The sequence below is a fragment of the Amyelois transitella genome, chromosome 4 (assembly GCF_032362555.1).
Source record: "Amyelois transitella isolate CPQ chromosome 4, ilAmyTran1.1, whole genome shotgun sequence".
NCBI lineage: Eukaryota > Metazoa > Arthropoda > Insecta > Lepidoptera > Pyralidae > Amyelois > Amyelois transitella.
The window spans coordinates 9,888,625-9,904,160 of NC_083507.1; the positions used below are offsets into that span (position 1 = coordinate 9,888,625).

General features: G+C 37.0%; 1 protein-coding gene across 1 annotated transcript; it reads right to left on the reverse strand.

The window, feature by feature from the left end:
• Window positions 1-10,946: 10,946 nt before the first annotated feature.
• LOC106141212 (protein hunchback) lies at window positions 10,947-15,268 on the reverse strand. The gene is made up of 3 exons (XM_013342867.2): window positions 15,114-15,268; window positions 13,421-13,514; window positions 10,947-13,340 (listed from the first exon to the last, which is right to left on the reverse strand). Exons 2-3 carry the CDS (start codon window positions 13,511-13,513, stop codon window positions 11,634-11,636), a joined length of 1,800 nt encoding a protein of 599 aa, XP_013198321.2. The 5' UTR covers window position 13,514; window positions 15,114-15,268; the 3' UTR covers window positions 10,947-11,633.
• Between the last annotated feature and the right edge of the window lie 268 nt (window positions 15,269-15,536).

Sequence of the window (15,536 nt, forward strand, 5' to 3'; positions counted from 1 at the left end):
AAGAGTATTTAAAAAAAAGTACATCCGCTGGATTTGGGTCAGACGACAATAGTGCAGTCGGCCAATGGGATATCTATATTTATCGATGAATTGCAAGTATGCACCACGCGCAAAAAGTGCATCGATCCATTTCTAGGAAAGGATACTTTTAATACCTCTCGAAATTGGTACGTTTTGTTAATACGGCTAGCAGTTTTTCAATAAATTCTATATATTGAAAAACTGCTAGCCATACATACATATATCAAGCTTGACCGCGGTGTAGACAGCGTCAACAGTCTTGATAATACTAAACGGCCTCGTTCAGCTATTCGGCCTAAATTGTAATGAGATTCAAATAGTGACAGGTTGCTAGCCTATCGCGTACAAGAAGAATCCCAACTTGATAAGGCTTTTCCTTAACCACTTTTTACGACACCCACGGAAGGATATGGTATGGTCCTATTCTAAAGTGCCCGGATCCACACGGCCAATAAATTTTTGGTCTTGGGATAACGTGTCTAGGTGCAAATTAGTCATAGCGTTGTATTCCTTCTGGATAAATATAAATAAATATATACGTGGCAAATTACACAGATTGAGTTAGCGTTGAAGTAAGTTCGAGACTTGTGTTACGAGATACTAACTCAACGATACTATATTTTTATAATAAATATTTATATAGATAAACATCCAAGACGCAGGCCAATCAGAAAAAGTTATTTTCTCATCATGCCCTGGCTGGGATTCGAACCCGGGACCTCCGGTGTCACAGACAAGCGTACTACCGCTGCGCCACAGAGGCCGTCAAATAGCGGCTTGATTATCAAATTTTGAATATGTGATAAAGTAAACCGAAATCAAGGTTGATGTTGAGAGTTCGACAAAAATACCCGATTTTTATACACTTTAAAGTCACACTAATAGTCACATGTGAACTAACTTTTTTAATCAACAATGAACCAGCCCACAGCCTGTGTCCAATTGCACGTTTTCATAAATATTACATTTTGTTAGTATTATTAGATTAAAGCCATTGGTGTGAAGGAAACAATCTCATCAAAGTAAATTGTAAAAAATAAGATTATGTTTTCCATACATACCAGTATTGATTAAGGTTTTTAAAAATATTGCTTTTAACAAAAGTTATGATGTTATTTGATAAGCATTACACAATAATATTACGGCTGTTATTTTTATTTATTTAAACGAATTCTGTAAATAATTAGTGTATTTTGTATTTACTATCCAACTAAGACCTCCTGTTTTATGGTTTGTACTGTAGTAGCTACGTAGCTAGCCAAAGCTTAATTCGTTCAAAAATGAATCAGATAAGTATTTTTAACCGAAGTATACCTACTAAGCATTTATAAGTAGATAAAGCATTTATAAAGACAGGTAACAGGACAGGTATTGACTTAAGATGATATTGTAATAAATTTTCCACTTCAGTATTTTTAAGTTTTATTCGAGTTAATTATTTTAAACTTAGTTAATAGAAATTCGGATTACCATTTTTATATTTAAGGAAGATATTAAAAGAGCTAGTCAAAAGTATACGTGACTGTCTATTTTGTGACGATTTAAAAGAAGTTTGCTACTATAAATCAAACTTACTTTAATTGGAGCAGAATATATTTATAGGAAAACGATTGCATTCATATACTAAAACAGATATACGGCAAACGCAATATGAATATTCATATGGAGTTTTTACCCGTAACGGTGACATAAAAATGGCATTGTTCCTTAAAAAAATAGCCGCTTCATAAATAACAATTAGTTTGAAACAAAAGAATTCATTTTCGCCGTCCTACTAGCTACCGTTCGTGATTCCTCACTTCTTTGTCTGCCATTGTGTCCCCTCACTATTTTAAATAAAAAAGTAACGTTTTCGCAATCGGAACATATCTATTGTAGTATTATTTAAAGGTGTTTTACCTTGGTTTTGCTCCACTCTAGATTTAGTCAAACATCTGAATGTCTTTGGAATTTCGGGTATATATAGAAATCATTACCTATCTGCATCTAACTGGTCTGGTATCAAATAAACATGGATAATATCGGTTCCTATTCTCGCGCATATTGTAAAAGGCAAGCAACGAATATGGTTTAGTCTTTCGCTTGATGAAGTTATCGTAACGAACTTTCAATCAGTAGGGGAAAATTTTAATGTCGTACATATATAAATGCGCAAGGTATTCTAGCACATTATGCTGATATGTTGTTATCGTTTAACATTAAATACATTCATACTATCCTTGTCTCGGAATCTTGGCTTAAACCATGTCCAAATGTCCATGTGAAACCAATCTCCCTTCTCCTTTTTCACACTATCCCGGGGTTTCATCTGCTTCGTCGTGATCGCACCAAGGGAGATGGTGGTGGAGTTGCCATATACGAATATATACATTCCCAAATGCCTGCAAGATCCTTGCAACATCGAAATCTATCGATGAATTCGAATATCTTTTGGTTGAAGCTAATCTTTTCCACACTAAGATTCTGCTTGGAATTATTTTGCAGATTTTGAAAAACTCTGGGAAAACGTAATGCCTAGTTACTCTCACACTGTTATTATTGGAGATCTCAAATTGACCAAAATAAATTTCAAGGCAAAACATAGGATATAATTTTGATTTACAAATTATATCCCGAAATTCTTACGGCAGCGGAGCCCCAGGGCATATACGATTGACAGTAAATATTAAATAATACGTACTAATGTTATATAGAGGAAAAAGATTCGTATTTTTGTTTGTAATGAATAAACTCAAAAGCTAATGGACCGATATATCGTCACGTAGAACAAGTTTTACTAAGACTTCATTACCGTACTTACATATTACAGAGTAGCTGGTCCCTTTGGCTTCCACATCGCATGATACAGATCGTTCATTTTATTTTCGCCAAATGCTCATCAGGTTGCACAATTTTTGTTAAGACGACTTTTCCATAATTCGGATGATTTAGCTGGTCTATCATGGTTCTTCATCAGGTTTTCCAGATCTTCAATTTTATATGCCAACAGAAAATGATCATCAGGTTAACAACTTTTGTTTAAACGCCTTTTTCGGACAGTTTAACTGGTCTGTAATGGTTCTGCATCAGGTTTTTCAGAACTTTTATTAAACGTCTTTTCGATATTTCCTATAAATTAGATGAACTGTAATGGTTCGACATCAGCTGTTCCAGATTCCAAAATAAATTAAACCCTATATGTTGGCCAGGCGTAAGAGCTATACAAAAACATAGTTGCATTCAAGTCCGTTCAGTAGTTCCGAAGATAAGTGTGTACAAACAAACATATAAACATACAAACAGACTTTTTTTTCAAATTCATGTTCGGTTATTATTTCTTTGTCGGAATATTTTTTTTTTCATATATTCTTACTTAATGTACAAACAAAAGTTTTTTGCTGTTTTATTATTTGTTTTTAACTTTCTCTTTCAAAACAACTTCCCCGAATTACCTTAGAGAACGATGCAGTTTTTTTAATGAGGTCCGCTTTTCTGAGATCTGAGAATCTGCGTGTCGGCACTAGAGATCTCCACAACTTTTTACTCACATTCGTTTACGGCACGACAGACAATCTGTGCTCCGACTTTGGCCAGCTTTAATAACTGTCTTTTTGACATTATGGAATGTCCATATCCATTCTGTTATTTTACATCAATCGTTGTAAAAATAATGGCGTTTGTATACTTGTTGCTATTTGCGTCAAATCAGGCTTTGTCAGTTTGTCTTTATGATTTTATTGATAAAATGTACTTAGAGAGTAATTCGCATCCATACAAATTTGGTATAGAAAAAAATAAAGTAAGAGTGTTTGTATTTTTGTTTGTAACGAATAACCTCAATTCCGATTTTGATTAGTTTGTAGCGGGTATTAGGTTAAGTTTAAAATTTGTTTTATAATTAATATTTAAAGTTTTTATTATTTGTACATTATATCGTTTTTAAGTTTCTGCTGAGTCCGGCCCCTAGAATACGGTCCTGTCTCTTAATAGAATACCGGCATTTGAAATTGCGGAGTCTTCTCTGAATTTCGTTGCGTTTTTGTTTGATAGTTTTTTGTTTCTTTTCACATTCTTTCATTCGATTATTTTTTATTTATTATTAAACTTAGATATTTTTACATTACATACATTTAACTTTTACAGCGTAACAAAAACCATAATATGTAGGTTTAAACGTACACTGGCACTCATCGTTGAACATCCATAAAATGTAGGTAGTTTTTTTTACAAATGCAATGCTACGCATCGCACCCAGCAAAATACAAGTGATGAATGTCTCGGTACCACACGGGGTGAATTATGCTTGCTGAATTTTGTAAAGAAAGTATTTTTTTACTTTGTTTTAAGATTTTTGGTATTAATTTCTTCTTTCAATGTTGATGGTACGTTATTAAGTAATTTTGGTATTTGGTATTGTAAAAGTTGTTTTCCATAAAGATTGTTAAATTTATATTATGTTATTGTATTGTATAAATAGCATCCAATATATATTTATTTTGTAAATCGTATTTTTCTTTACATAATTCGCAAGGTGCTATATACCCCGACGTGATGAATTACGCCCGTGAAAAAATAGTCAATCGCGTTACGTTACGATACGATAAACGGTCATGGACACAAGCAAGACGAGTGAAGAAACTTCAGGAAGAGACGCGAGTGCACGCGGTGTGAATATTACACAAGCCGCAGGAAGCAACATATTTAAGGTTGGTGTCCGAATTCCACCGTTTTGGCCAGAGGAACCGGCATTATGGTTCGCTCAAATAGAGGGACAGTTTGCTATCAGTGGCATAAGTGCAGACAATACAAAATTCTATTATGTTGTAGCCCAGCTTGATCACACGTACGCGGCTGAAGTGAAGGATATTATAACATCCCCACCTGTAGAAAATAAATACTTAAAGTTAAAAGCTGAACTTATAAAACGCCTCTCTGCCTCCCAAGAAAAAAAGGTTAAGCAGTTGCTTATGCACGAGGAGCTGGGTGATAGGAAGTCTTCTCAATATTTGCGCCACCTGCAAACCCTAGCCGATCCAGCAGTACCAGAAAAAAATTTTGTGCACGTTATGGGCCAGCAGATTACCACAAAACATACAAACTGTAATTGCGTCTTAAACTCATCTACCGCTTCAGTCAGTTTCAGAGTTAGCCGATAAGGTGTATGAAATTGCCCCACCTACACCAGTGGTAGCCAGCGCGCGTACCAGTAGTAGTGAAATGCAACAGATGATGCATCAGATTTCCGAGCTCACAAGGCAAGTTGCGTCTCTTCAAACCCAGGTACAATCCCGACCTTCTACATTTAGAGATAGAAACAGACACAGGTCGCATTCTAGAGCCAAGCCGCGCGTAGATGGATACTGCTGGTACCATAATCGGTTTGGAAACAGAGCAGCTAAGTGCACAACTCCTTGCACGTTCGCGGAAAACGCCAACGGCAGCCGGAATTAGCGGCAAACGACTGCCCAGGTATACCCCGCCGCCTTTTCATGACTGATCGTACATCAAAAATTACTTACCTAGTAGATACCGGATCAGACCTCTGCGTATGCCCTAGATTGGCTTAGACCATAAAAGAGATGCGTAGATTTCTTGGTATGTACAAATTGCTTGGTATGTAAAAGATGCTGCCAAAATACAAGCTCAACTTAATTTGTTTTATAATTAATATTTAAAGTTTTTATTATTTGTACATTATATCGTTTTTAAGTTTCTGCTGAGTCCGGCCCCTAGAATACGGTCCTCTCTCTTAATAGAATACCTAGCGCCCAGCAATTTTAAATCGCAGTCTTCGCTGAATTTCGTTGCGTTTTTGTTTAATAGTTTTTTTGTTTCTTTTCACATTTTTTCATTCGATTATTTTTTACTAGAGGCCGCCCGCGACTTCGTCCGCATGGAAACCCTATCAATCCCGCGGGAAATCTGGGATAAAAAGTAGTATGTGTTATTCTGGGTCTTCAGCTACTCGGTTATCGGTTCAGTAGTTTTTGCGTGAAAGAGTAACAAACATCCATACAAACTTTCGCCTTTATAATAGTAGTAGGATGTATCGTATTTTTCTTTACATAATTCGCAAGTTGTTATAAGTTTATTGAACTTTTTCTTAACTTTAGTTTACCTTTTGGCCGGGGCTTGGTGGGCAACACATGGGCATTTTAGTTTTAAGTTCTGTGGTCATTTTTATACAGCTTCCTATCTATCTTTGTTGTATCGTTGTTGGAGTTTTGGCATAAAAATGTTATACCAGGTTATATTCCACCCGTGTAGTAAATTTCATCGAAATCCTTCCAGTAGATTTTGCGTGAAAGAGGACCCAACAAAACCCATCCTTACAAACTTTAGAATTTACAATAATAAAGAATAGGAAGTCCAAGAAATGAAACACCAGAATAGTGAAAATTTCGTTTATAGGTACTAATTGTGTCCGTAAAATCAATCACAAAAATCAATTATTTAACATATTAGTGCTTAAACAAAATAGTTTTCATTCGTTATAAAGCATAAGAAAGAAAAACATATCAAAAACAAATATATATATTCCCGTTTATTTTATAAGACCGCATCTGTCGTTCGTGCACGTGTGGTTCTTGTCACTTAAGTATGGGATCACTCCGTCTTTGTCCCGTAGGTGTAGAGGCGAGTAAGGACACTTTCGCCTAACTACCGTTTTGGACAAAGGGGCCCCGGGGCTCCTCTCCGGAAAGGTGAGGATTTAACCAGGATTACTGCCAGGAGAGAGAAGGGCATTAGGACTTTCATCAAATGCAACAACCATCCTCCTGGCGGTCAGTTCTCTCTAGAGGGGAGCCCTGGTTACATCTAAGATTGCCGTTGAGCAACGGGAAGTCAGATTATTGACTCAACACTATACATATTTTAATACCTATCCGGTTATCCTTATCATATAGACATTAATATTTTAACTCTTAAGTCTTTTACGTTAAAGTACCTTAAGCTACCTATATAAATTATGTCAAAATAAGATTATTAGTTAAATATTTTTTCTTTTCACAATTAAAATACACTTAAAGTTTTCATCATAATTTAGGGACTAAAAGTTAACATCACCGCCCATTCTAATGGACAAAATAGGTACTTAAATAAATTTTAACAAAAAAAAGCAATACTGATACAAGTCAAGTAAGCATTACAAAAATGATGAATACAATGAAGCATTTGGATGCTCATCTATTTTGTACTAAGTGAAACAGTCTTGTTTACACATTGGTCACCCATTTCTAATTATAACTATATATAGCACGTGGTATTCTAATAAACTATATGTCCGTATGTCTACTACAAACTATCTACACTAAATTATATTATTGACTTATTTACAATTGAACATTACATGTTGATGAATGTAAGAGGAGGAATGAAGGATAAGATTGAGGAAGTATGCCAGATGATGGATGAAAGACGTTTGGATGTGTTGTGCGTGAATGAAACGAAGCGGAAAGGATGCGACGCGACGCAGCACGGCCCTTACACGGCGTATTGGTCTGGAATTTCCAGTACCAGCCGAGGCTGTCAAGGGGTCGGTCTAATTCTTTCTGCACAAATGGCTGAGTGTGTGAATGAGTATGAGTGTGTCAGCCCTCGTCTTCTATGGATTAGGCTGAAAGTTGGAATCACTCGGATCTTCGTTCTAGGTGTTTATGCACCGTGGGATGTGGGTTCGAGGGGTACAACATCAGCAAAAAGCGAAAACGAGGAGTTCTGGAATAGTGTAAGAGAAGTATTGAAAGTTACCAAGCCAAATGAGAAGATTATTATGTTAGGTGATTTTAATGGATGGGTGGGTGTAAAGCGTGATGGATATGAAAAGGTGCTTGGTGCGTTTGGTGACGAAAAGGTGAATGATAATGGAAGAAGTGTATTAGAAATTTGTCTAGAGTGGGATCTTTTTGTGTCGAACTCAATGTTTCAACATAAAGAGATCCACACCTACACTAGAGTGGAAGGTATTTTAAAAAGTATTATAGACTTTGTGATTGTAGATGAAAGATTGAAGAACAAAGTGCTGGATACCCGTGCATATCGCGGTGCTGGCATTGACTCGGACCATTTACTGGTGATATCCCGGATAAAAGGTATCTTCAATCGCTGGCGGCACAGGGTAAGGGAGCAAACCAGCGCTTTGGAAAGAGTGAAAGTAGAAAATTTGCAAGATATGGATGAAGGTAAGAAGTATATTAATAGACTGAAGGATGAATTTGAAGATTTAGATGAGAGGAGCAATATTGAAGATGGATGGAAGGAAGTTAAAGAAAGAATTGTGAAAGTAGCTGTTGAAGTGTGTGGTGTAAGTAGAAGAAGGAAAGGGAAAAATCACAAAAATGCGTGGATGAGTAAAGATGTGCAAGAACTTGTGCGATTAAAGAAGAAAGCATGGCTGGATTTGTTAGCAGCAAAAGCTAACTTAAGAATGCAAGAGGTTATAGATGAAGATGTGAATGAAGCACGTAAGGAATATAAAAAAATGAAAGATTTGGTTAAGAAAGCTGTGATTAGAAAGAAAGAAGAGTATAAAGAGGAGTTTGATAAAAGGCTATCAGAAGACTTTCAGTCAAATTTGAAAGTATTCTGGAAATCCGTAAGGTCAGCCCGAGGAAAAACTATAACCAGAGAGCTGACTAGGATCAGATGCCAGGATGGTAGCGTTGTGAAAGGAGAAGAATGTGTGCTAAAAATATGGAAGGACTATTTTGAGAGTTTATTTGAAAAATAGGAAGAAAATAAGAAAGAGTTCTGCTATAGCGAAGAAAAAGAGAACGAGATGGAAGGCGAAATTGAAATGTTTGAAATTGTGGAAGCACTTAAGAGTATGAAAGCGGGTAAGGCTGCTGGGTATGATAGAGTGTCAGTCGAGATGCTAAAAGCAGGAAAAGGCGTCGTAGCTAGACAGTTGTACTGCCTTTTCAATTTGTGTTGGAGAAGCGGCCGAGTACCAAAAGATTGGTGTAAGGCTGTTATCGTGCCACTTTACAAAGGAAAAGGGTCACAACTGGACTGCAAAAATTATCGTGGTATAAGCCTGCTTAGCGTCGTCGGCAAATTGTATGCTAAGGTATTGATTAATAGAGTCAGGAATGAAACTGATGACAAAATATGGGATGCTCAAGCGGGATTTCGAAAGGGAATGGGATGTACTGATCAGGTCTTTTCTTTGCGGTGCATAGCCGAAAAGTTTTTGGCCAAGAGTCAAAAAGTCTATTGCACATTCGTGGATTTGGAAAAGGCCTATGACAGAGTTGAGAGGAATGAATTGTGGTCAGCACTTTCTATGCATGGGGTGAGCAGTCTCTTAATACGAGCACTGAAATCCTTATATGAGGATTCGAGTGCTTGTGTCAGGATAAACGGAGCGCACACTGAGTGGTTTAAGATTGAGAAAGGCGTTAGGCAAGGATGTGTTGCGTCACCGTGGCTGTTCAACCTATTTATGGATAGTTGTTTGACAGATTTGAAAGAGTCTGAAAGTGGATTAAGGATGAATGAGTTACTCGTCAAATGTCTGCTCTATGCCGACGATCAGGTTATACTGGCGTCATCAGCGGAGGAGTTACAAGAGATGGTAAACTGTATGCATGAAGCTTTAAAAGAGAAAGGAATGAAAGTGAACGTAAGTAAAACTAAAACACTGGTTTTTGAAATGGAGAAAGAAATGACAGCATGTAATATTTTGATTGGAGGAGAAAAAGTTGAGCAAGTGAAAGAGTTTGTATATCTAGGATCAAAGTTTACATCAGATGGCAAGTGTGATAGTGATATTGAAAGGAGAGTGAACGCGGGGAACATGGTGAATGGAGCTTTGCATGCCTTTATGAGCAGTCAGAAACTATCCAAAAAGGCTCGACTGGCTGTGCACAGGGGCGTGTTGGTCCCGACATTAATGTATGGGAGTGAAAGTTGGGTATGGCAAAAGAAGCATGAAAGCAGAATAAATGTAGTGGAAATGAGAGCGTTAAGGAGTATGTTGGGTGTGAAATTGAGTGACCGGATAAGGAACAGCGTGATAAGGGAATGTTGTGATGTGAAAGAAGATGTAGTTACAGGAATAGAAAAGGGTATGTTGAGATGGTTCGGTCATGTGGAGAGGATGAATGAAAACAGGTTGACTAAGCAGATATACATGGAGAGTGTGGAGGGAAAGGTCGGGGTGGGAAGACCTAGACGAACATATCTTGATCAAATTAAGGACGTCCTGGTAAAGGGTCAGGTCAAAAGTACCCGAACCCGCCGAGCTTGCATGAAGAGAGTTATGAATGTGGATGAAGCAAAGGAAGTGTGCAGGGATCGTGGCAAGTGGAAAGAGGTAGTCTCTGCCTACCCCTCCTGGAAAGAGGCGTGATTTTATGTATGTATGTACATTACATGTTATATAGATACATCCATAAGCTTGTATTAAATGTAAAAAAAAATAGTTTTTACGTTGCAGAGTGGATTAGATATACTTGGGAAAAGCGTGACTGCACCATTATGCATGAGCTTATTTATATAGCTAGAAGTCTATAAAATATATGTATATAAGTATATACAATTTAGGGAGTGAATTTATACAAGTAAAATCTATACATTTTAAACTCTTCCAGCCCAAACCGCTTAAATTTGCCATATAGTTTCCTTATGTGGTCTAGGGGTGCACTAAGAGTTTCCCGAAATTTCGGCAGGCATAAAATTTGCTTGGTTGCACTCAAGGTAATTTTATCACCTTTATATTTCGGTATCCACTCCCTAACGCTTAAAACAGGTCGTATTGCTTCTTTTGGTCGACTTTACCATTGTTGATTTTGATCACAGACAGGTGAATTTATAACCCAGGAAATTTCGGCGAGATTTCAATTTTCAAGAAATAAATTACTGTTGCATGTTCGACTGTATGTTGCTTTTTTGTTTTATTCATATATTTATTGTTTTTTTTATATACTTTTTGTATTTTTTTTATTTTTTTGTGTTTTTTGTATTTTTTTTTGTTTTTTTTTTATATTTTTTTTCTATGCTCATTAAGCGATTACCCGGCCAATCACAGATTTTTTGTTTTATGTCAAAGGACATTTTGGTGCCCGAGATGGGATGGTATAGGATACTATATAACAAAAACATCATAATATGTAAGTTACGGTCGAGGAATCGTTTAATGGTAAAAAACATACAGTCGAATGGAGAAGCGATTGAAAATGTATTAATAATATAAGTGTTGTTTTGATAAAAAATTAAATAAAAGTGCTTTACGATAAATCTCACCGTTCTTTCATGGCAAGAGTGAATGCAATTTTGCATATCATCAGGATTGTTGGGCAGTTACTTCAGCTCTAAAAGTAACAGAGACTATAAAACGTAGTTATCAATAATGCGTAATCTTTGGACTTAATTAATGAACCAGTCACTAATATACCTAATGTAAACCTAAATAATTTACCTTTTTACATACAAACTATTTTTTATATCACATATTTCTATATTTACATATTTGAATATTTGTATTTTTACATTTATTTCTGTTTCGAGCCGGATAACCGTAATGTGAGTTTATGCAATAACAAAACGCCTGTTATCATCTTTTCCAAATCTTATTTTAGTTTAATAAATAGGTCTTAATGACTAGAGTTTGATATAGGTATTTTAAAAAGTTAGGCATGCTGAACGCGACCTAAGTGTATGAAGAATGAAACTCTGTCTGCACTGCGTTCTCCGCATTTGTTGCACATGAACGGGTCGTTGTAGCCATGGAAACCCATGTGGATTGTGTGCATAGTGAGGTCGCCGAAAGTGATGTCACAGTACTGACACGTGTAAGTGTTCGTCGCAGTAGTAGTGGGAATTTCTTCTTCAGGCTCGGACTCGGAAGCGTCCACTCTGTTTGTTTTTTCGTCTTCGTGTTGAAGACGAAGGGCGGCCGGTTGAAGTTTGAATGCCGGGCCTTTTCTTCTGTTTTTGTTGCTAGTAGTGGGGGTCACGGGGACTGGCCGCTCTGTGTTTGCCTGCGGAGATCCTGCTTCACTTGTTTTGCCATTCGTGAGGTCAAGAGCATCGTTTGCTGGTGGTGGAGTCGATGAACACACTTGAGGTTCACTTACAGGTGACTTTGGCGAGGTTGCTGTTTCTGTAGGGCGCTCAGTATATGATAATCTATTATGTAATATTGAAGCAGACGATGTAGCCATATCGGTTTGATTTACTGAATCCTTCTGATCCATGTTATTTTGTGGTGGGTAAAGAAAAGGCTGTGGCAAAAATGGTGGAAAGTAGGGAAGATTGACCGGGAAGTGATTGCTGTAGAGCGAGTGCGCAGGCGCTGGGGGCTGGCTATTGTTTACTGAAGCTTGTTGTCCTAAGATTTTTGATAGCGGTTTTTGTTTCGGGCCTCGCCGGGTACCGTACACATCAATTATTGGCAGGGGATTAGGAGTGCCATCCATGTTTAAGACCACGCCCGGTTTATGTCTATATTTCCGAAGATGGAGTTTTAGCGAGTGGCAATATTTGGTGGCGTAGTTACATTCCGCGCAATGATATTGATAAATGTTAGAGTGAGATTTAAGATGTGAGTTAAGCATCGATTTATTTACACAAGAATATGAGCACTGTGGGCAGTGAAAAGGTTTCGATCCCAAGTGGTTTCTCATGTGGTACTCTAGGTGGTGCTTGTACTCCGTTACGAATGGGCAATGGCGGCAACAAAGCATTTTTTCTGGCTTGATGTGCGATTTATGGTGATCCCAAATCTTAGCCTTCGTGACGCTCACATAATTACACTGCTTGCATTTAAATGTTTTCATTTTCCCGTGAGAATTTAATGATGGAACGTTTATGTTAGGTTCGGCCACTACGTCAAAATCATCTTCTAATCCTGCCTCAACTCGACCGTCTTCGCTATCGTTCTTCTCTTGGGCACCTGCGTCTAATCCAGAATAATTAAAATGATCAAATCGCCTGTCGTTGTCTCTTCCTGGCGATAAGGGTGTGCCTGGCGACTTAGGAGGCGTTGCAATCGGCGTAGACTCGTGTACTGGAGGCGCTAATGATTCTGGGGAATATCTGGATGTGTCATATCCAAGGGACGGACCTTCATTGTTAAGATTATCGTGACCTGGAGGCGTTAGCATACTATATAATAGCGGTCTGCTGCGGCTTATGTCTACCTGCGCCCTAACATTTGCCCTCGAGTTGGACGGCGCATTGTCATAAAAAGCGGCAGACTCACCACCGCTGCCCACGCTTCGAGGCGAATCGTCATTCGATTTACTTGACGTCGGTGAAGCGCTTTGAAAGCTTTCCGAATAGAAACCACTGGTTTGTTCTTTGGAGTAGTTTCCCTCGTCCATTGGCTCCGATTTCTGTAAATAAGCAGGAAGTGAAAATTTGTTCTGTTTACTGAAATTTGCAGATATAGTTAAATATATTTCAAGTAACGAACCACAGTCGGAGCTGGATGTAAGGAGCTCCAGGTCGGAGAATGAGCAGTGTGGGGCGCAGCCGGCATGACGGCGGCGGAGGCACAGCGCAACATTCTGTTCAAAACGAAATAAACAAAATTTATACCAATGTTTCATCTATCACAGCTACCATTGAGGGACAAAGTTATCAGAACTTGTTAGCATTTTATGTACTAGGTACTTCCTTTGGTATTGCATAACCAGTTTAATAGACAACTGTAGTAAAAAAATCGCTGGGTTAGCATCAGGCCATGGAAAAAATGCGGAGTGACAACATTGTTCGCTCACGTATTGAAAACAGCTACCTATACCTACTTTTTTATTTTGTAATAATTAGATAATAACGAAAGGTTCCGACAACTGTTAATTAATTAAAAACGAATCCGAATAAGAGGGACTTACTTAGTTTTTTTTTAACCACGTTACTGGATAAGGTTACATGAGCTTAACAAGAACTATCTATCATTTTCAAATTTCCGTCAATATAACGTGTTTTTTTTTACCACTTGTAAGATAAACGGTAACTACTTTGGTAATTTTGGCACGTGTAAGATTATTGTAGGGTCTCTGAATAATACGAATTCAGGGGGAGATTTTTTTTTACAGAAGCAGCCACCCTTCCTGGTAAATTTTTATTGCCACCTAATATAATAAGCTTTTGTAAATTGTAGTGATGTTTTTGATTTTCGACTACAATCATAAAATATCAATAGTCTTTGTCTTTTAAGGGGTAGACAGAGCCAACAGTACCGAAGCAGAGTTAGAGAACATTCAGATCTATCTATACATTGGTAGGTATAATAAAATAGTAACTGACCGATGACTGTATCTACTTGAAAGATAATGGCAAAATTCAAATGGGGTTTCAAAAATTCAAATTCAAAAAGCCAAAAATGTGATTTTTAGCCAACTTAACAAGGAGGAAGGTATTCCAATTAGACCGTATTATTTTATGTAGGTTACGGCATATCTCCGGCATTAATAATCCGATTTGAAAAATATTTTTTTTTTATCAGTACATGTTGATACAAACATACAGACAGAAATACAATGGGTACAATAAAAAAAAAATTAAGCGAGATTCTTAAGATCTACCTTAAAATCTGGCATACAAAATTTCTTATATGTATTGTAAACTTCTTTTATATTTTAAGATTTTTTTTTAACTAGGCGTGTGAGTAATACATATAAGTGATAAAAATTCATACATCTGAATACCTATCCCAGCAATCATTGTGTTTTAATTACATAACTAAATATTTTCATAGGGAAAAGCCACATTTAATTTTATTTTAAACACGTATTAGGTATAAAAGCTACACCTATACCTAGCTACCAACAAAATTTTTTTTTACAATATTAAAGGTAGGTGAATATTATTTAACACAAAGCAACAAAATACATAAATAAATGTCAGTAAAAATACATGATACATCTATAGAACCTATTCTTTTATTTCTACGGACAAAATAGACACTTTACCAAAGTATAAACAAAATTAAAAAAGAAAAACAGGAGACTAACAAAATAATTGAGGATTGATTTTGTTGCAGAAGTGGGTATTAAGCTTGACACAGCACAGCACGTACTCATATTAATACAGGGCATCTTATTGTTAAACTTTCCAATAATAAAAAAAAATTGAGAACTAGAAGTATTTTGTTATTAACATACCTTCCCCTTTAACTGCAACGTTTGATTAACTTTAAACACAGCACAATTTTTCATAAAAAATTTCACAGTCCATTAAAATAACCAACAAAATAATACACTAGCGAGTTAATTATGAACACAACCCTTCGGCGTCCGAGTCAGGGAACCGTCTGGTCTCTCCGGTGGCTAACTAAGAACTGAGAAAAAACCTGTCAATTTTTATGCCCCAAACATCAATAAATGTATTCTTCATTGAGAGGCGACGAGTTTCAATGTTCAAAGGAGACGCAGCGATCGCCAGATAACTGCGTCTCGCTCTCACCCCCACAGCCTATTTTTAACCGAACCAATACGAGGCGAGCAACTGCGGAGTGGGGATAAACTTATTAAGTTATTGTTTATGCGATATTCATAATAAAAAATTGGCATCCCTTGTTGTTATTC